At 38.5% G+C, this 21,832-nt stretch overlaps 1 protein-coding gene across 1 annotated transcript in view; it reads right to left on the reverse strand.

Moving 5' to 3' along the window:
* The window catches only part of MFSD2B (MFSD2 lysolipid transporter B, sphingolipid), a 34,357-nt gene that overhangs the window by 11,753 nt on the left and 772 nt on the right, over positions 1-21,832 (reverse strand). The window contains exons 2-8 of the mRNA XM_054383480.1: positions 17,739-17,855; positions 14,221-14,345; positions 10,058-10,181; positions 8,049-8,127; positions 4,024-4,193; positions 1,310-1,400; positions 1,092-1,213 (exon numbers count right to left, since the gene is read on the reverse strand). Coding sequence (XP_054239455.1) covers positions 1,092-1,213; positions 1,310-1,400; positions 4,024-4,193; positions 8,049-8,127; positions 10,058-10,181; positions 14,221-14,345; positions 17,739-17,855 — 828 coding nt within the window. The remainder of the gene's footprint in view (positions 1-1,091; positions 1,214-1,309; positions 1,401-4,023; positions 4,194-8,048; positions 8,128-10,057; positions 10,182-14,220; positions 14,346-17,738; positions 17,856-21,832) is intronic.

Consider the following 21,832-nt stretch of genomic DNA (forward strand, 5'->3'; position numbering starts at 1 on the left):
GAGATGGGCTGACAGAAGATATTTTCCTGTCTGGATGTGGTCAGCAAGTAGCTGGCTGAAGCAACTAAATGTGTTCCGTATCCTTACTGACTGAATGGATAGTGGAAGGATCTGGACCATGAGACCTTTCATCTTTCATTTTCTCCCTGTTTCTGATGTTGATCACAGTGCCTGAAGCTCCCTGATGTAAAGCAGAAAGTGTCTTTGAATGTTTCTCATCATTGGGCCTCCCAGCAAGGACTGACAGGTGTTGTAAAGGACAGTCTGCTAACTGTGCCTGAATCCAGGCCAACAGGAAACTTCCTTGCAAATGTAAGTGCTTCCTTGGCAAATGGACTTTCAAGCAGCCCTTCCAAGGAACTTGGTAATTCACCAGGAGCACTGGTGAATACACCATGGCTCTCTTACATACCCAGTTCTTGCCCTCTCTCCTGATATTCACTTGATCTATGGCTCATGTGACTATGGGGAGTAAGGATATCTTACTGAGTGGTTTTAAGTTTTTCTACATCTTCACTCTGTGGGAGGACATATTGCATACTTTTTCAAGAGCTGCATTCCATTGCAGGTCCTCAATTGAAGATTAGCTCTGAATAGCTCTGAGACAAGTAAGACCTCCTGCATCTGAACATCCTCTTACTTTAACCTAGTGCCTCCCATCACAAAAACTGTATATGAAGCAGTTCAGCCACTGAGAACCACCTATGCAAAAGTGCAATGGTTTTAGAGAAGAACACGCTATAGAAAAGAACAGAGAGAAGAGAAAAAACATTCTCTGAGCAACTGAAATTACAGAAGACTGCAGATGGATAACATACAATATAGGTTGTTAGGATTAGGTCCTTGTCTCTTTAGGCAAGAAAAAAAAGCCATCTTTAAATGGTCAGGACTTTGGCTTTGCTTTTTATTTGAAAGAACCATCTCCAGCCATACAGAACACCTGGCACCAAAAAAAAGACTCTGGTTCTCTACAGATTTGCAGGTGAAAGCACCTCCTAGATCACCACCTCCCATCCCCAGCTGAAGGTTATTTGCATTTTAGGTGTTCCAGAGACTGGAATGAGTGCAACACACAGAGACTCTGAAGTTACCTGAACTGCTGTTGAGATTAGAAGAAATGAAGCTGTAAGCTTCATATATGGCCCATGTTTCATGGTGAGTCCAAGCCCCTTACAAAAAGGAATTGCTCTGTCGGAATTTAAGGCATAAGGATCTAAGAGGAGCAGAATACATAAAATAACAATCTTTTCCAAAGACAAATGCAAAATAATTAATATTAATAATCTAGGCTTATTTAAATATATCTTACCATCTTTTTCCTTTACTCCAAGAAAAAGAATGACCATGCCAAGAATATACACACCTCCTATAACCCCTGCTGCAATCATATAAACTTTTGCCTTTGAAAAGAAAAAAGACGTATTTGAAATTGTGACAGAAGAATTACAAGTCCTTATGAAAATTTCAGTCCCTTTCTGATTAGCCATCTGAAAATAAAGAAATGCCCAGCTACATGCAGCCAACTGTCTGTCTTCTACCTCTGAAAAATGTTCACTCTTGCAGTTCATTTATAAACAACACCTACTTTAGGATAAATCCAGGGCACAAAAGTATATATTTCTTGGGAAAAAAAAAAAAATCTGTGAACAAAAGGGCTACTGTGTTGACAACCTGAATGTTTTAAACATGTGCTTATGTTGAGACTAGCTACAGACATACACAGTCATCTATCAAAAACATGCAGCTTCCATAAAGTGATTCTAACTAAATCTAGCTGATCTATCTACACAAACTGCAATCTGTATCTTCACAGTGGGTGGGAAAGGCCTCAGTATTGATGGAAACTTAATTACTACCGTTACTGCATTTATACATCATGATAAGTTCTTCCTGTAGGCTCTAATGAATTTCCGAATTCACACTTTCATGCCAATGTTTTAACAACATGGTAGCTTTAATGCTGGTTTTCCCAAGCAAATTCAGAAATCATAGAATGGTTTGGATTGGAAGGGACCTTGAAAGATCACCGAGTTCCAACACCCCTGTGATGAGCAGGGACACTTCCTACTAAATGTGGTTGCTCAAGGCCACATCCACAAAACCAACATGGCTTTGAACGCTTCCACAGATGGAGCCTCTGGGCAACCTGTTCCAATGCCTCACCACCCTCATGGTCAAGAATGTCTTCCTAATGCCCAATATAAGTCTAGGTTCTTGCAGTTTAAAGCTCATCCTATCATTGCATGCCTTTGTAAAAAGTCCCTCTCCAGCTATCCTATAGGCCCCCTTCAAATACTGCAAGGCTGGTATAAGGTTTCCCCAGAGTCTTCTCTTCTCCAGGCTCAACAAGCCCAACTCTCTCAGCCTGTCTTCATAGAAGAGATGCTCCAGCCTTCTGATCATCTTCGTGACCCTCCTCTGGACTGCTCTAATGGTTCCATGCTAGCCAGGGGAACAAAACCTCCAAGGATACATCCCACACCATCAGATCACATTTATCATTTTGAACTGTAATTACACTGACTCTGGAATAAAACTTTAAAAATATATTTTGCTTTAGTGTTCTGTAATAATTCATTTAATACTGTGTTTCAAAGGTAAAATGAGTGCTAGTTACAGAGCTTTACCACAATGGTTATTTGATAGGAAAATTGAATTCCAAATTGTCAGTTGTATTTTGCAAATGAAAATCTGGGAAGCAGTCTGTAAAGAGGCATGCAACTACAAGAATGTGCTCTCCCAAATATAAAGTCTCTTAGTATAGATGCAAAGGTAGTCAGATAAACCAGGTACAGAAAATTTTCAAGACAAGAGGTTTTGTTAAGGTATTTACATTTCAGAAGGGGACATGGTAAAATAAAGGAACACAAGACTATTCTTTATTTCAGAAAAAGGTTTGGTTTTTTTTATATCAGTGCTATAAATTAACTCACAGAGTATTTTTATACTATTGTTTATGACTTGCACAGACTACAGACTGCAGTGTTGTTGATGACCTTGTTTAAGTAACTTCATGTATTTCAGCCTCAAAAGCAGCCTAGCCAGGAAAGTTAAACAGAAAGATAGTAACAGGACTCCACCACAAAATTTACATTTCTTGTCTATTTGTCAATGTGCTTGAAGCAATTGAATTAAGTGCTTTCTTTCACAGGTTATTAAGTGTGCTTGAGCTTAAACTATTGAGGATATTCACGGTGGGCCAAATAGTTTCTCTGACCCAAAACAAAACTCATTAGCTCATCTATGAACTGTATCAATATCCATGCTTGGCTTTCAGCAGGAAAGACCTACTCCTAATGCTTACAGTAGCAATTTATTTCATTTTGGGACATGGTTTAATTACTATGTTGGTGTTAGGCTGACAGTTGGACTCAATGCTCATAGAGATCTTTTCCAACGGAAGCAATTCTATGATTCTACAACTTCAAGGAAGGCTTAGAGACTAGTTCCAGTGTCTCATACCCTCACTGTATAAAAGCCTTGCTTAGATCTAATCTAAACCTAACCTCTTTCAGTTTAAAACCATTGCCCCATGTCCTGACATTGTAATCCTTGGTAAAAAAGTCTTTTTCCATCTTTCTTATTAGTCCCCTTTAAATATTGAAATGTTGTAAAAAGGTCTCCCTGCAGCTTTCTTTTCTCTGTGCTGAACAAATCCAACTCTCTCAGCCATTCTTCATAGAAGAGGTGATCCATGTCTTATGCTGGGAACCCTACAATTGAATGCAGTATTCCTGGCTGGGTAAATTTTTTTTTTCTTAATAAGCTTCTATTATAAACTGTAAATCAGCCCCTAGTAGAAACAAAGGTTGGCCATATACCTTCTAGCTGCTTTGCAGTTTTGCATGTTCAGTAAAGCTCCTCAGTGTAATTCTTTCGCCATTCTGAGAAGTATTGACAGAGACAACATTGTCTCAGCTCCATCACTACTGATTTCAAGGAAGTCATGTTCACGGTCACCTAGATGGATGTTATGATATCCACTCTCCAAAGAGATTTTAGTGTGCTGCCATAGACACTTACTTGAGGAGAGAGGGGATCTGAGGGGTCTGGAAAGCTGAGAGTGTCATGCCAGGAGTCAGTCGTGTTTACTGTGGGATGCGCCGTGCAGTGATGTGAGACATGAGCGCTGGCTACAATCTGCCCCTGAAGTCCAGCTCCAATCATGGTCCCGAGGACTTCCACAGTCATTCCTAAAGAAGGAAGCACAAATGTGCATTGAGGATGAGGACTTGATTCCTCCACTGTCCAAAAGCTTGCTCGTTTGTCTTACTGAAGAGAAAACTCATCAAACCATTTTCTTTTAGAGGGAATGAGCAGAAAAAGCAGTGCTAAAAACAGCAAAACTGGAAGGTCAGTAAGAGAACTGCTTCAAGGATGGAGTTTTGACATCTATTTTCTGATCAGCTTGTAGAAGGCTTCTGTAGAAGAAAGACCTCATTTACATGAGTTTAAGAGCCACTAGGGAATTACGTAAAAGTCTTTCACCTTGAGGACTAGAGCAGAACTACAGTTCAGATGTTGAATTCTGTGCTTCCAAAGCAGGACTACGAGCCACAACAACAGACTTCTCATCTCAAACTTTACAGAAACTTGTGAAATGTTTTTAAAGCCACTTACCTGATCAGACCTTTAGGTTCTCCAACTGTAAAATAAAATGGTACTTACCTCAGGCTTATGTTGGAAATAATACAGCTGCAATCCTCTTGGAAACAGCAGATGCTTTTCTTAACTGCCTAAGGCCACAGTCAGCCAGAACTAGCTATGTCAGCCTCAGAGAATGATTCAGATCACTAACACTTCAAACACCATCAGAACAAGAGATGACCTACAAAAAATCCAACCAAAGTCTCCATTTGGGAAAGCAAAGATCCAACTGTGGGCATCCAGTTCATGCTTCATGCACTTAAAATCAGTCAACAAGGCAGCTATTTGTTTGAGTTCTGTCACAGGTGAGTGGTGTGTAATCTGAGTTCTAGACCCAACTCACTCTGAGGGATTTCGAGCTTACCACTCCTGTTTCTGTGCAATACAGCCATACCTACTGCAGGGAGATAAACTGAATTCTTGTCCCAGCTCCAGAGAATATGCATTTTGCATAAAAATACATAGAGTTGAATACACAAACAAATTAGGAACAGGAACCAAGCCTCCCTGTTTATGGGGAATGTTCTTCTCATTGACCTAAACATGAGGATTTTTCCACTTACTGTCTCTTGGTGGATCCAGGGGGTCCTTGCTCCTTTCTCAGAAGAAAGGGAGATTCTGAAGGCCTGCTTACAGAGCAGGTTGTGTCTTGGTGGTTATCACACTCTCCTTGGGAAGTAACAGGCATTTCAAAAGCTCCTAGGTTTAGGGTTATTCAAGTTCCCTGCTCTTTAACAGCCCTCCCAGATGACTTTGGACATATGCCTTTTTGGGTATTCCTGCAAAGGAAATACCTAATGGGAGAGCAATGCACACGGAACGCAAGGTGTTGAGACAGCACAGTAATGAGGGCCATAGGTCTTCTATGGAAGAACAAGTAAGGAAAAGGAAAGAAAGGATCTCTGTGAGACTTGTATATTTTAAACCATTGTTAGCATGGTCCTGCACAGAGAATGATTCTGAACAGAAAATCTGAGGCATCACCTAAGATTAATGTAAATAAATGGTAAGAAAAAGAAAAAAAGAAAAGCTTCTTCTCCAAGTGTTTGGACACAAGCTAGTCTCAGTTGGGCCTTGCAGTGCTTCCAAACTGTTGACTACTTGATGCAACGGCAACGCACCTGAGTCACACCTTTCTTTCAAAACACCACCTACACATTTATAACCTTTGCCTAGGGCTCTACATCTGTATTTTACCAAGCACTTGCATGGAACAAAACTCAAAAGCATAACTAGATGCCACAGAAATAAAACCATTTTGAAACCTTACTTTCTAAGAAGTAGCAAAAGATGAGGATGGGCATATTTCAAAGTTCTTGTGTGTTCAGAATTTATAATGCATAACTTTCCACTTTAGCTGAGAAAGCTGATCTTTCAGAAAGTAGATCATACACTAAAGCAGGTTATATTTTTGTGCAGAGCATAAACAGGTTTCAAGCTAAAGCAACTTTGGAATCGAGTATTTTTACCTTGCATTCACACTAAGGAGCAGGACAAAATTCAGAATAAGCAGTTCTGCTTGTCTCCAGTAGAGGGTAATGGATCCTGTATTCCCAACCTTTTGTTTGAAATCACACGTCATTGTTATACAGCTAGGGTTTTTTAACAGTTGAAGTGCCTGAACAACTGACTGCATCCAAGAAAGTCTATCAACAAGAATTCTCTATGAAACCCAGAGAGAGACAAAAGCCTTGAAGTAAAACATTTGTTTAACAAAAAGAGGGGGGCAAAAAAGTTTCTCACATAATCATAACCATTACCAGAATACTTGGCTCCAAATAATTATAATTTAAAAATATATGTACAAAATAGATCAAAAAAATGTAAGTACAAGACCATCAATATCTGAGAAGTCAAAACAATGGTTCATTCCACCACCCTAACTTGGCTTAGGGTTATAGCTGTCCACGCAAAAGTTAAACCCTTTCTGAACCATAAAATGACACCATGAATGTATATCTCTCAGGCATGGAGCACAACAGCATTTATGAGCACAGATTTCATGTGCCTATGGAGCCTTGCATGGGACTAACAGATAGGAAAGCACTTTTTTTTTTTTTTGGCTCACAGCCTCTGAAGACATAAAAACAAACAATAGAAAACACTAGGTGCATAGATTTAGCTAGAATTTAGACCAGATGACTCAGAATACAGTCAGTGCCAAAGAATATAACAGATCTGGAATCTCCCACTGTTTAGTCCTGTCCTATGACTGCTAACCCAGACTTTCTCTTGAGATAGTTGATGATAATGCAAATTACAATTGTACCATGTGGCTGGAAATGGATTGGGTTACTCAGGGGATATTTTAGCTAGAATTTCTGACATGATTTTTTTAGCACTTCTGGCCCTTTCATTGTGCCTCTGTGGTCTAGTTTTTAATATAGTCAAGGAAGTGTGTTGAGGTCTAGAAGGACTAATAGAAGAGAAAAGGGCTCTTCCCAGGAGAAGAAAACATATGCAGCAAAAAAGTTATTCTAAAGCAACACTGAAGGACTAATTAAAACACAGAAAAATCTTTCATGTTATATTTGACTCTTCTCTCCTTACCTTGCTTAGTGCTGGTGGCCATGAGAGACAGCAGTTACATAGTAAAGAAAGTATGAGAACAGAGCTGATGAGAATAAGAAGGAAAGAAAGTGTTCTTACATTCAATTGATGATCTGTACAAGAAATCTTGAAAATATTTCCATTGCAATCTGATTTTGATTGTTGAAGAACCACCAATATGGTCTGGAAGCCCTCATTCTTTTAATTAATGCAGTCAGAGTTCTGGTTATATTACAGAAAGATATGTCCTAAAACTACCTGGTATATTTTAGAATTAAACAAACACAGATGAGCTAAAAAGAGAGATTTCAGTTGGAGCGAACATGAACACAAAATTACCTTTCATTTTTGGTAAGGTTAACTGTCTTGGTTCTATGAAAGTTTTTTCAGAGAAAACAAGTCTGGAATTTGAATTTATGACATGATTTACATAAAATGAGGGAAATTTGAACAATAAATAAATAAAATTTAAAAAAAAGAGAGAGAAAGAAAGAAAATACTCAGAAATTCTGAAAGTAATTAATTGAATGTTAAAGATCAGGACTTTATTTTTTTTCCCCTAGAAACCACCTTTAAATGAAAAATTATCTTCACTGGTTTGTTTTGTTATTAAGAAACCAAAAAGAGTTTATAGATAATCAGACAATTTTAGACAATGAAACATTAATATCTCCTATTTAGCTAGAAAAATGGAAGCATGTACAAGACAAAATATTTTTCATCAGTTATTAAAAATATCACATAAAAGTCCAGTTTAGAGACACAAGCCATTAGGAACTTCCTATAGATAAAGAATGATTTTAAATAAAACTCCTCCCTAATCCACATCAGAAAGCCCAAATTGCACTCACGGTATGCTGTTGCAGAGTCTCTCTCCTTCTGGTCTGTGCTGAGAAACATGGTGAGGGCAGAATATGGTACTTGGAATAACTATGCAAAGAAAGAACATCACTTAGGCAATATCAGGGGAAATGGTGTATTCCTTTCATATCCAGGAAAATGGTTTAATGCAACTTTGGATTTCACTTATTTAGAACTTGGTATTTTTTAGCACGAAGACCTGTGTTTTCTTTCTGATTTATAAGGCATACAAAAGGGAAGAAAAAAATCTTTCAAGGCAGAAATAATAAATTACTAAGAGGCTTTACTTAATGCTGTGCTCCTTCAACTTCCTTGGGAAAACATACCAATCCTTCACAGCTAGGCTATAAAGCATCTTGCCTTCCTTGCACTAAGAGATTACCATGTTCCTAGTTTGAGCTAACAGACAATTGTGAAAACTAATTGTCTTCAGAACCATTTTGCCATATACTCCTCAATTTGAGTTAAGAATAGGTAGAAACACCCATTTGCTATGTCCATGCACCAACAAAAAGGTAGATGAGGAATGTTACTTGTTTGTTTTTACAACACTCTATCTAGCATGTAATTGATACCCTGCTGTAAAATTTTAGTGGAAACAATACACCAATAATATTTATTGCAATGCTGGTTAAATGAGCTCCACCTTTACTGCAGGAGAGGATTTGTGACCAGTACTTCTTCACTGAAAATAACAATTGAACATTAAAGGCTGGATCTTTTGGGTGGTTGTGATGTGAGTGGGACTGTGTCCTCATAGTGTGGAACTAAAAAATCACTTGTAAAATCTTGGATCAACATACAGGCCAAACTCTCAGACTACTGGGAAATGGAAGGGGAACATGAACCTCCTTGAAGAGTCAGTTTTTCTGTGGTGATGGAAACACAACAGAGATCTGTAACCAAGCAAACAAAGTCTCACAATCTGTACCCTATTCTGTTTGTACAAAATGCATGTTTGTTCACCTCCATCAAACATGTCAAGTGTATACATTTTCAAAGCTCTGCTGTGGAATATCTGTATTTTTCCTTCAACAGTGAGAGGGAAGAAAATTATTTTAAGCCATTATGAATATCTTCTGGACCATCTTTCTACAGAGGAAACAAAGGACCTGGGGAAACATTCCAGCTAAACACAGAAATACAGAATTCCCAGGTTCAACAAATCTGTAAACAGGAGAAAAGTCAAAGAAACACAAACATTTTAAATGTCTGGGACTCAGTTTTTCAAAATGTGATCCAGTGAAATTCAGTCAGACAGGATACACCCTGCCAAACTGCAATGCAGCTGTCTCACTTCCAGTCTTATCTGCGGTGTGATATGGCTTTGCATGGAAGATACCTTGTTTTACCTTGATACTGGCTACAAGACAAGACAGGAAGGTGCAGCCCCTGCGTGTACGGTATGGAAAGTGTCAGAGAAGTTCTTTAGGATACACTGAAATGATGGATTCTGCATAAATATTGTAGGTTCTGTGACGTGTTAAAAAATCCATGTGTTCAGATTCCTATCCAGGCATAAGTATCATGATAATTACTACCAGTACTGTTTCAGCTCTTATACTCTGACTTTTTCATTGTCTTCTTTATTGAGACTAAAACCCCCAAAGTAGAGCCACAAACCTACTTGGTCTGTTAATCCGCTCCTGAAAATAGAATTTATGAGAAGTTAGATGTCTAACTGGAATTAGAATTGGAATCTAAATATCTCTGTGGATCTATACACAAGAATGAGTTGAATATCTAGTGCACTGCCAACGAAAGCGTCTGGAGGCAATCTGTCTGAATTAGCAGGTCATTTGCCAGAGAAAACCTCGGCAAAAATCATCAACCAGTAAAGAGTTTGATAAAAGGGATATGCCTATCCCTTAGATTCAGTAGAAGTTGAAATCAAATGTAAAGTTTTGGTAAATCTCAGTTTACTGCATCTGAATGCATTAACATAGACAGACAACAAGTAAGTTTCTGCAGAGAATATCGTGACCTATAATCTACTTACTGTGGTTAATGCCTGGAAAAGGCAGTAGAAAGTCAGATACCATGCAGCTCTCCCTGATACAAAAGGAGGCAGGTACCACATGAAAAAATAGGCCACTACTGTGAAGGGTGTACATGCCAGCATCCTGTAAAAGGGAAAATAAAAAATTAATACAAGTCAATGATCTCAGCATAGTGACAGCAAAGCACATTAAATTTCCCTGACAATAATCAACATAATGCAATTCATTTTATGTGCAGTTTTTCTTATTACAGTAATGTTATGTTTCTAAGTGTTAAATGCTAGTGTGCATTAAATACACAGATTAAAACAAAATGTGTACAAGTAAGATGAAAAAAACCCTGAAAATCTGAAGGAAAAGTTCTATGCTTAATTTCATATGCCACCTAGAACACACAATTTCCTTGCACAGGCACTGTAGCAGCATGTCTAAGTTGCCATCCCTTAGTACATGTCTTAGGCTACGTATGTATTAGAAAGACCCACTGAAAATTAAGCTCTATTGTCACATCTCATACTTCAGCAATTTTTACATGAGCCTACTTATTGCCAAGAATTCCCTCTTCCAATTTTAATCTCTTCATTTTTCCACTCAACTTATCCTACTTACTGCTCTTCAAACAAGTGCAAATACCTTGATATACTTAAAAACACTAAAATCAGCATAAAAGATAATGGGAAACTCAGTGCAAAAGTTCCTACAGTCTGTATCAACTTGCGTATATGATAATTTGCTCCATTTACCTCAACCACAGAACTTCTAATCACCTCAAACACAAGAGGGTCATCTTCTGGTGAGGAAGATGGCTTAAAAATATGGAACTACAGGAAGTTAAATTCCAGGCATTGGCATTAACCAGCAATTAATTACAGAATCACAAAATAGTAGGGGTTGGAAGAGACCTCTGGGCATCATCTGGTTCAACCTGCCTGCTAAAACAGGTTCACCTAGAGCATGTTGCACATTAATGCATTCGGGTGGGTTTTGAAAGTCTCAAGAAAAGGAGACTCCACAAACTCTGTTCCAGTGGTCTGCCACCCTCAAATTATAGAAGTTTACTTGTCCACCAGGGCTCCTAGGTCCTTCTCTGAAGAGTTGCTTTCCAGCAGGTCAGCTGCTAACCTGTACTGGTGCATGGGGTTATTCCTCCGCAGGTGCAAGACTCCACACTTGCCCTTGTTGAACTTCATGAGGTTCCCCTCCACCCAACTCTGCAGCCTGTCCAGGTCTGGCTGAAAGGCAGCACAGCCTTCTGGTGTGTCAGCCACTCCTCCCAGTTTTGTATCATCAGCAACTTGCTGAGAGTATGCTCTGGCCCTTCACTGGCATCATTGATGAAGATGCTGAACAAGACTGGATCCAGTACTGGGGAACTCCATTAGCTACAGGCCTCCAGGTGGACTCTGCACTACTGATCACAATGACATTAGTCTAAAAATTATTTCAGGCAAACGACACTTGTCAAACTCCATGATACAGAAAGAGTAGTCATATGCTATTATTTCCTAAAAGTCTGAGCTACAGCATCAGGGCTCTTCTGTATTGTAAATCAGATGTTAAACAATGGAATTAGATGACCAAGATCCTAACAGAAAATATCCAAACATGTAAAAGAGAAAACAGATTAATCCCTTCACAACAGCACTACTGACATTGGGGGTCAGCTGATTATTTTGCAATCGTGAACTGTAAAACTGGAACACAAAAGAGTAATGTGAGTAAATAGTTCAGTACAACAATAGCTTTTCCACACTGCTCTTTGGGATCGACAGCACCATTGGGAGCTGAGCATTTACAAGGAAAGTGCCAGGTTCTGGTATGCTCTGTCCCTCCAGTCCCCAGTTCATCCATTGCTGGTCAACAGTGGAAAACATAATAAGGGTTAAATCCTAACACATCTCAGAGAATCTACCTTCCCCTCAAAGAGTATGAGCTCTCCCAGGCTGATATCCAGAGCCACCACAGTAAAATATTTCATAGTCAATATTTCATGCAATTTTTTAGCAATAACCTCAGTATTCTTCCCCACTTCAATCCCCTTTCCACGTTTTCCTTTCCTCATTGGTGAAAGTTTTCAGAGCCTTGCTGAAGTTGCTGAATATCTGGCTGCTCCTATTATGTCCTTTGACAAAATACATGACCAGGTCTGTGTATTTCATGTGAATCCCTGCTTATGCCTTTTAAACACTATATAAAAGAGATTAACAGTGAGTGATGATTTCTTATTATATTGAGTACAGCATTAAGCTATAGTTAAACATTCACCTTCTTTTCTAAAGTTCGTGCTTTGATAGCAAGCTTTTGTGACTGAGCTCATTCCATTGCTTCACTCTACATACTTAAAAGCCAGAATGATTTCAAAATACAGAAGTAATTTTAAACTAATAGAAGACTCATTTTTTGCTTTGCAGAAATATGGTCTGACTTCCAAAGTTTGGGAATAAAATTTCCATGAAAAAAAATTACAATTACAAGAAAAAAAACCCAGACAAAATGCTTCTGGAAAGAAAGCAGCCGTTTGATGAATGCATCCTAAGGCTGGATTAGATAAGCACTTTTCCTGTAAGAAGTGCGAGTTGTACACTAGTTGGTTTGCAGTGCAAAGGGCAGATAAGTTCATGCTTATGCAAGGATGGGAGTTATTCTAACACCCATTTAACAGTAACACTAAACACACATATGTGCAGTATTCGGAGAACTGAAAACTAGAAAAAAAGGCATCTAATGGCATTTGTACAAAAATGTCATTATTTTCTTTTTGAATAACTTTGCTCCTCAGTTAATTCAGTGCTCATTAAAAAGCACTCCATTTACCTGGCCACAAACCACATCCTGGAAAGAGAAACAGCAGCAAGTTCCTCTTTTCCCATTGTGCTTAACTTTGACCTGAAGGTCTTGCTCCTGCTGAGGCCAAGAGCAGCTATTTCAGCCTTCTTCCAGTATTTACTTGCCTTGTGTTCTTTGTCAGATATAAGCTGCCCACTGACAAGTTTCTGTAGCCCTAAATCCACACAACAGCAAGAGAACCCCCAGCTAAAAAATTCAGCTTATTTGCCGTGAAAATTCAAATTCTTTGCTCAGGATACCATATTTACTCTTAGATTTTTGTTGTGAATGAAGTTCGGGGATTCTTTTAATTTAAAATTCATAATGAATTAAAAATATCTTGCAACATATTCTTATAAAGCATGAGACAGAGAAGTGATGAACGATTCCATAGTTCACAAATTACTCAGTCTCTCCTTGACTTCCAAAATGAAAAAAAAAAAACCAACAAATAAATTCCCTATGGGAACCTCGGGTTCCTCTAATATGGACCAATCCTTTCAATTTTCTTGCTTCGCACCTGTCATTCTCCTTCCTATATAAGTAACATTCCTTCTTCTGACCTCTCTGTGCAGCACGTGAACAGCACATGTATGGATGTAGTACCCCGAGTGGATGCAAGGGGTAAGTATGTCACAGTGAAACACCACAGGGGCCCTTTAGGAATGCTGAGCAAAACCATACAGCCTCTTACTCATTATAAAAACTCGTGGCGATTTTCTAATTAAGTATTTTAATTATGGGAATATAATTGAAGCAGGAGCAGAACAACTGCTATAAGGAAAGATGTCACAAGAGTGTCAGGTCAGTGCTGGTTGCTGAGCCCTTTGATGCCATGGTGTCACATCTCTTCTCACATATACACGCATCCTTTACTTAATTGAAAGACCTAAAGAATTAAAGTTAATGGAGTTCCTGGAAGGCAGATGTAAGAAGTGAAACACACTAGGCCACAAGCAGAAAAAAGTCCCAATTTGTAGAGAAGTGACACCAACTTAAAGAAATCTAGACAAAGATGAAAATTCAACCACAGATTCAAGAAAGCTTTAGAGATGAGCTTCCAGTTTTGCTAAAAACTGTGTCTTGGCTTTATTTGTTTGTGCCTCCAGTAGTAGAAAATCTCTTCTAAGTTTTTTTTTTCATGGATGAACAAGTTAAAGAGAAAAGAAATGACATGACAGATTTTCATTTTATATATGTACAATAGGTACAATCACTGTTGTCTGAGGAACAGGCAAAGAAAAATGAGTCCTGTTCAATGAATTGACTGTATGATCACAACATATACACAATATTCACATATCTATGTGTAATACACGTACACATTAATGCTTACCAAGGCATGAGCCGGCCAATTTTTGTCCATCTACTTTTGCTAATAAAAAAGCCAGCAATGGGATCAGTAACTGCACCTGAGGCTTTGCCAATGAACAGCACCAAAGAGGCTTGAAATGGAGTAACCTGAAAGTATAGGCAGAATAGTGTAAATGAGAGCCATTGTTTCACAATACAATGAAACAACATAAAGCAACTTTCCAGAAAACAATTCAGTGGTTTAAAGAATGATGATAGTTCATTTACAAAACACGCCTGCTGCTGCCATAGAAAGTACTATTGGCTACCCTGAACAAATAAATTAAACATTGAGACAGACACCATGCAAGAAGGGATTAAAGGGGAAAAGTGCAGAGAAGGAGAGACTGTACATTTAGAACTAGGAAAATGAGTCAGTCAAATAGTGGACTAAATCCTTGCTTTAGTCATAAAGCCTGACATAGCCCCTTTGTAGCTATCTTCTCACTTTGTTCCCCACAACCCCATTTTCTGATACCTTTATCTTGGCCCTATCTATAAAAAAAAATAGAGGGAGCTATTAACATGCATTCACCTTTTTTTTCTTCTCCTGAAATTACCAACAAGGCTGCTAACTGGTTGGCTGAGGAACAGGTTGCAGCACAGCAGACTTTATCCACTCAGAACTGAACTGTGATAAGTGAACTGCATAAGACACATCTGTTCAAATCAAGGTTGCCAGCACAAGTCCAACAAATCTCACTTGAAAAACGTTTGCAGATTGTGTAAGAATAAAACAGCCAAGCAGAGAAACCTTCAAAGTTAACCCACAAGGACCAAACTTGAGTGACTATATAGAAACAGTTTATCCTAGGCAGTGTAGTTATTTTCCACATCTATCTGTAGAGAGCTTAGGAATTCCCCATCATACAATGTTTAACAGTGGTAGGTTCTCTTCCAAGTGCTCAGCTCATGCCACTCTATTACTATATAAACATGAATGTTCCTCAAATCAACTATCAAGAGAGAGAGGCTGTTGAAATAGCTTATGTGACTTATACAGTGACAGCCAGACAAACCCCCTTCATCTATATGCTTCATGCTGTCAGTGCTCCAATGTATCAGGAAACCTGGTAAATGCAGCTGATAGAACACCAAGCTTGATCTAGCATCTCCTGATTTTCTGCAGTTTGTTGCCTCCTAGGCAGCAGCGCCTGGCTCTCAGCAGGTGCAGGTCCCCTGCCCACAGATTTTGCTGTAGGTGTTCCCTCAGAGGTGAAAGAAGGAAGCGATAATCCCTGAATGTCCTGAATGACCTTTGTAAAAGGCAGATGTTACACACTTTTGTAATCACACCTGTTCAATTTTTTGCCCAGGTGATATTGCAGGGACAGCCAATCTTCCTGATATCACCAGCTCCAAGCACATGCTCCACCCTAGACAGTTTATGAACAGGAAAGGAGTGGGAATGGTAGTTTCCAGCAGGTATTGACAGTGGCTCTCCAAGCATCCTGTAGCTGCAGTCCAGGACAAAGCTGGGATGAGCACTGAGCTCAGTCCCACAGCAGTTCACCTCATCCAGCTATGCTGCTTGCGCCTTCCCACAGCCATGGTTGCTGTAGCCCACCAACCCTGAGGCAGACTTGAATAGACAGAAAGTGATGTCAAACAGGGGAGGAAGAAAGCCTTGAGGAAAATTAAAACCTCTCTTATGTTAGGAGTGGATTCTGTGTAGTCACCCTGTCTTCATGATTGGTACAGGCTTATAGATGCCCTGGTGCATTTTCTTAGCCCCTATATCTAGTCAGTGTTTCTTAGCACAAATGCCAGAAACTTCTCAGTGTTAATAAAATACAAGATAAATTCACCCATCTCAAAAGAATATCCTGGGGTCCTATTATCAGAGGTATTGGTGCTTTCTAGTAATTTGCCTCAAAGATCCTGTGTGGTCTGGAGTTACATTTATATGTCCTTAGTTTATACAGTTAATTTAAGTGGAACAGAGCATTTAAAGGTAAAACTGTGAATACAAATGTAATTTTCTTAGAAAGGATATAGATTATATATGAAAGATTACACCAAGTGCATTTCACCATCTCTCAAAGACTTAAAACAGTTCTGCCCCTAAGAATTAAGTGACTATAAAATTACTTGCTCTCCCCTGGAAACGTGTGGAAAAATCCTACAGGATTTCAGAGCTGTTTATCAGACCTTGAAATAAATCCTATCCATGCAGGATTACTTCATAAAACAAACTAAAACATCAAGGAACAAATAATTAAACCCTTAATGAACTACCAAGTATATCATTACAAGTGTATTTGGTTTCAGTACTAGCTTGCTAACAAAATAATTATTATTGTGTCATTTATTTAGGTAGTGCCTAAAGATGCAAGAATGGGGCCCAGCTTTGAGGACACTGTACACAAATGTAAAGAAATAAACAGTCCCTGGCTTCAAGAACTTTCATCTCCTGTGATAAACAGAGAGTGGGGAAATTGCCATATTTATAAACTTCCCAGGAAAAGTGTATAATTTGCTTTCTTACTCAGTTCATGCTTCATCATCTCCCATGGCTTGTATTACATTCCTTGATTTGAGTGTGGAACAGCTGTAGTCAGAGCTGCATCCACCTCTCTGCTGCATCTCTACTTTACCTGTTCCATCTCCAACTCCTCAGACCGCACACTACCCACTTGACATCTTTGATACTGGTGTCCAAAACTAGCCTTTTTTCTATATCTTGTGACTTCAGTCATCAGTGATGAAAGCCATTCATACAGTTTCACCTACAGCTACTCTCACAGTCCCTGCAATTTAGCCTCATATCCCTAAAAATCTTTTTTTCTACCCTATAATACTTTATCTGTCCCACCTAGTTACCATGCAGACATACAAGACAATCCAAAACAGCAAAAAGTGCTTATGGATTGATTTTCTTTGTTTCCCTGCTTTCCTGAAATCTAACTGGAGCAGCTGAAAGTCAGATGAATGGGATGACTCCTACTGCTTTGTTTCCCAGGTCTGCTTCTACACCAGAAAGCTATGGACTGGAAGCAAAGAACCATCAGAAAGAATAATTCAGCTTTCTTTGCAAATAATTTTTCCTAGACAAACCAAATAAAATTTATGTGAAATTATGTTGACTGTGGGATGCAACTGCAATAATTTCTAACTAAACCAAAGAAATAAAACTTCACAACCTCAACATAGTGCTATTAATGTTTCAGATGCCTCATATCTTACCCTCTCTTGACACATAGAAATGCTTTTTCTTATGTCTGCAACTGTGTGAGCTCTACAGTCCCTAAAGCTCTACTAATCCTGAGCTAAAAGAGAAGAATGGCTACTTCAAGACAGGAAAGAAAACAGTGAGAGGAAAAGAAAAAAGAAAGGAAAAAAAATTCTGGACAAGTTTCTGCATTTCCCAGGATGCTGAACGGCTAGAGGCAATGATAACAAGACAATTTAAACGCTGATTCACCTTATATCAATCCAGGGACATTGTTGACAACATCAGAGTAAAGTCTACAATCTGTAAAAATTTCTTGTGCTACTTACATGGGCTATATCTAGCAGGTAGATCTGTAGGAAGAACGCAGCAGCACTCCCTGCCACCTGATTCGGGGCACCTCCTATTGCATAGCATAGTTTGCTGCAAATCGAGAGCCTGTATTCCTGCTTGAGAAGCAGAAGAAATGATGAGAAAACAAGGTACACAAGTTAAAAGTTACAGAAATCAAAAGGTCTAAGGTTGACACCAAGTTCAGGTATTTTCTTCACAATTATTCCACTAATAAATGTGCATGCCTTCAACTCCTATCATCAACAAGCTGATTGCTGATTGTTTTGATTTTTTATGAGCTCTCTCCTTAATTCAGCCCCTAAAAACAGATTACAGTGTTCCTACAAGGGAATCTAGGCTTAACTTCCCGCATTTTGCAAACTATTAAAAAGGAGTCTACAGACAAGCAAGAAGCAGCAAAGAATTGCACATACCATTACACTGTTTTCTGAGCTTAGTTTTGTCTTTGAATATTTTATTCAGTTTTTTTTTTCCTAAAGGTTGAAAACTTGTTTAAAGAAAATAATTTCTTATCATAATCTTTCAGACCACAATAATTGATATATACTCTCATGCCATAGTAATTAGACAACATTCACATAAGGAAAGGTCCACATCCAAATGGAGATTGGATAGATCCCAAACATTTGTGCTCCATTCCTTTATTTGTCACAGAACACTGGTATGACCCCAGCAAAGTCATTTGACTTTTCCATATCTTTTGTGAAAGTTGGCATAATAGGGAAAGTGATTTTGAGGCCCAAGTCCTCCTTAGGATTCAACTCTAGCTGTGTTTAAAATAACGTTGCAAAACTGTGCTCTCTGATTTCCTTTTTGGTGTTCGAAAAGTATAGTAAGCATTCCAGAATATTCTCTAATAGAATTGCCTAAATGAGTTTTGGTAAGTTTTAGAGTTCCTGGAAGAACTTTTAATTGTCTAATTATTTTCCTTTAACTGTTTTATGTGAGTGAGTGTGAACAAGCAAGCACTAGTGTGAGGACTCTTTCCTTTTAGATTTCCACAAAGAAAGGAATGGTGGCATCCCGTTACTATGCCCAAGTTCAGTGGATAGTGTCAGGGCATGAGCTGCAAAATATTATCACCACAGCAGGCCTTGCTTTTACTCTATATTGGCAATTTCCTTTGTTCCAGGAAAAAAAAGAGTAGTAAACAGCTACAAGACAGAATCACTCAGAACAATATACTATTTAATTTGATATGAGATTTTTTAACAAACAGACTACATACATATTTGTTGTATAAAGCAACTCTCCATTTTCCAGACAAAAGTCCTAGTAAGTGTAAGCTTTACCAGACTTGTGATATCTATAGAATCATTTTCACTTGACTCATAACACAGTCCTCTAGAGCTGTGTCCCTCTTCTGCTCCAAGGCCTGTGTACTTTAAACTTGATAACACTATTTTATTTTTTTCTATCATTCCCTTCTCCTTCCACCTCCATTCTTCAGATGCTAAATTACTTTAAAAGCTTATTTTCCTTTGATGCTTTCCTTTCTGATCTCCCAGGATTGTCTACTTGACTTCCAGCTGAAATCAACAAAGAAGAGGAGATATATGTGAATCCTGTTTCCTATTTCATCCCAAAACAAGACAGAAGAAACTTTTAGATCCCTAATACTACTTTCCCACTTGTTTTCCCAAGTAGCTGACATAGCTACTATATAGAATAGTCTTGGCTGAAAGGGACCATTAAAGGTCATCTAGTCCAACCTACTGCAGTGAGCAGGGCCAGCTTTAACTAGATCAGGTTGCTCAGAGCCCCACTTAACTTGACCTTGAACATTCCCAGGAATGGGGCATCTACGACCTCTCAGGGCAACCTATTCCAGTCTCAACACTCTCGTCATAAACATTTCTTACATTCCTCTTTCAGTTTAAAACCATTGCCCCTTGTTCTTTCAAAATCTAAGTAATGCCTCTACATGATTCCAAATTATTTTTATAACACAAAGAATGTTAAGTTCATAAGAAGTACTATAATTAAAGTTTTAGTACAGGAAACAGTCAACCAAGATCTAAACTTGCAGGCTGCAGGTAGTACTCCTGTCTCTACATCAGTTTCATGGTTAAAAAATTTATAGTCTTAATACACTTAAAAAAAAAAAAACCTCCAACTGTGATTCCACACACACAGAGGATGCTGCTTAACTACTTTCTGAACTGCACTCCCAGATCACCTTGAAGAGAAGTTAATGCTTTGATCACAGCAGTAGTTTGCACTAAATTTTGTTTATGAATGTTATTTTCAGAATAGAACAAGCTGTCAGACTGACATAGCACACAGAGATGTCCTGTACAGTCAGCTACAGAAATACAGAGAATCAGCAGTTCATGAACTTTATTAAATGAAGATTAAATTCTGATCACAGTTCAATACCTTTTTTCTTTTATTTATTTTGTCTAATTAGTTTTGGAACTCACTTGCATGTTAAGCCATAATACACTACATCAGTTCTACATGTGAATGAGAGCACTGTGAAAGACAGTACTGTGAAAGGAGATGCTACTGTATTCATTGCAGATCTGCTGCCTGGTAATTTCATGTGTGCTGCTGAGAAAGGACCATTCAGACTCTCCAGTTTGGTGTCTCCTTTGGAAAGTAGCAGTCCATAATCACTTTTGACTCTCTTATCAAAATTACACAGTAATCAATACTTTTGCTACCTCAGTACCTTTTGAGACAGTGTTAAAAATTATGGTAGGTCTCTGCACCAGTAAAACTGAAACATTTCCTCATAATTTTCTGGGATTACAGTCAAGAGTAGAAAAGATACATGTGGAAGCTGTCCATTATAGGATCTAGAGGGGCGAGTCACCCGGCCTTGGCTGACTTTACATGGCATTGCCTGTAAATGACACCAGAAACTTTCCTGAGAAGGATAACATTGCACTTGTGCCGAGCAGCATGACCAATAGCAGCGCACTACGATCAGCTAACAGGGTTTTTCTCTCAAGGCTGAATTTCCTTGATGCATTGCTTCCTCAAGCAACAGAAATTGCTTGATTTTTGTGAAAGTTAGTGAAAGCTTTTTCACCTGTGTAAGCTTGTCAGAAAGCTTAAAGTACTCTAAAAGTTCACTAGAGATCTGAACAGGTAGGCAGTGGTAAAATAAGTAACAAAATATAAAGTATTTGCACGGAAAATTTGTTTCAAGACCCCTGTGGTGTAGTTGAATATCAACATAAAATTGTTCCCATGAACTTTACAAAGATGAGAGGAGATGGTGATAGCTAAGTAAAAAGATCAAACAAAGTTACCAGATTAAGTGGTGGGTTTTTTTTTTTTTTTTTTTTTTTAGTCTTGGATTAGTTTGACAATTTTGTATTTGTACAAAGTTAATTGTGCTTCAAGGTAAACCAAGGAAGTGTAATACTGAGATTTGATTTTGCTCCTTAAATAGAAGAGTAAGTTTAAACATTGTGAAGAAAATTAATGCATCTCAGACACTGCAGATCTTTATTTTTACTTCTCTTGTAAGTTAAACCCCTGCTTCTCTGATTTACAAATTTTCCCTTCCCCAACAAAACAGAAATTGAATACAATGTCTATAACACATCATCTTAGTTCCAAAGTATATAAACACATTAAAAACAACTCTGCACAAATATGTGGCGATATTGCCGGAACTTTACGGGCACAGCAAGTAGCTGCTTTTTGTCATAAGCTATTCTTTATCAGTTCAGTCCAGAACTGAACCAACGAGTAATTTAAAAGCAGCAAGAGAGCAAAGCCTGGGACTCAAAGATAAACACTAGTGTAGGTTTATCTGAGAAACAATGAAAATGTAGCTAACGAGGAGCAGCTTTTGAGTCAGCTTTTCTCTCAGCATAAAATTACTAGTGGCAATGTTTCTGTTCTGCAAATGACCACAAAAATGCCTGCTAAAAACCCGAGTGTGATAGTCACAGGTGGCATGCCAGGTGCTTCATACCAAGTATCTTGAGGACTGTTTTCAGGTTTCTTACTGACATCAGTCCACCCCTGAGTGGAAGAAATAACAGGAGCAGGGCTTGGAGGCTGACACATAGGAAGGGCATACAAACAAGCCAGGACACAGTAGTACTTT

This window comes from Indicator indicator, chromosome 9 (assembly GCF_027791375.1).
Source record: "Indicator indicator isolate 239-I01 chromosome 9, UM_Iind_1.1, whole genome shotgun sequence".
NCBI lineage: Eukaryota > Metazoa > Chordata > Aves > Piciformes > Indicatoridae > Indicator > Indicator indicator.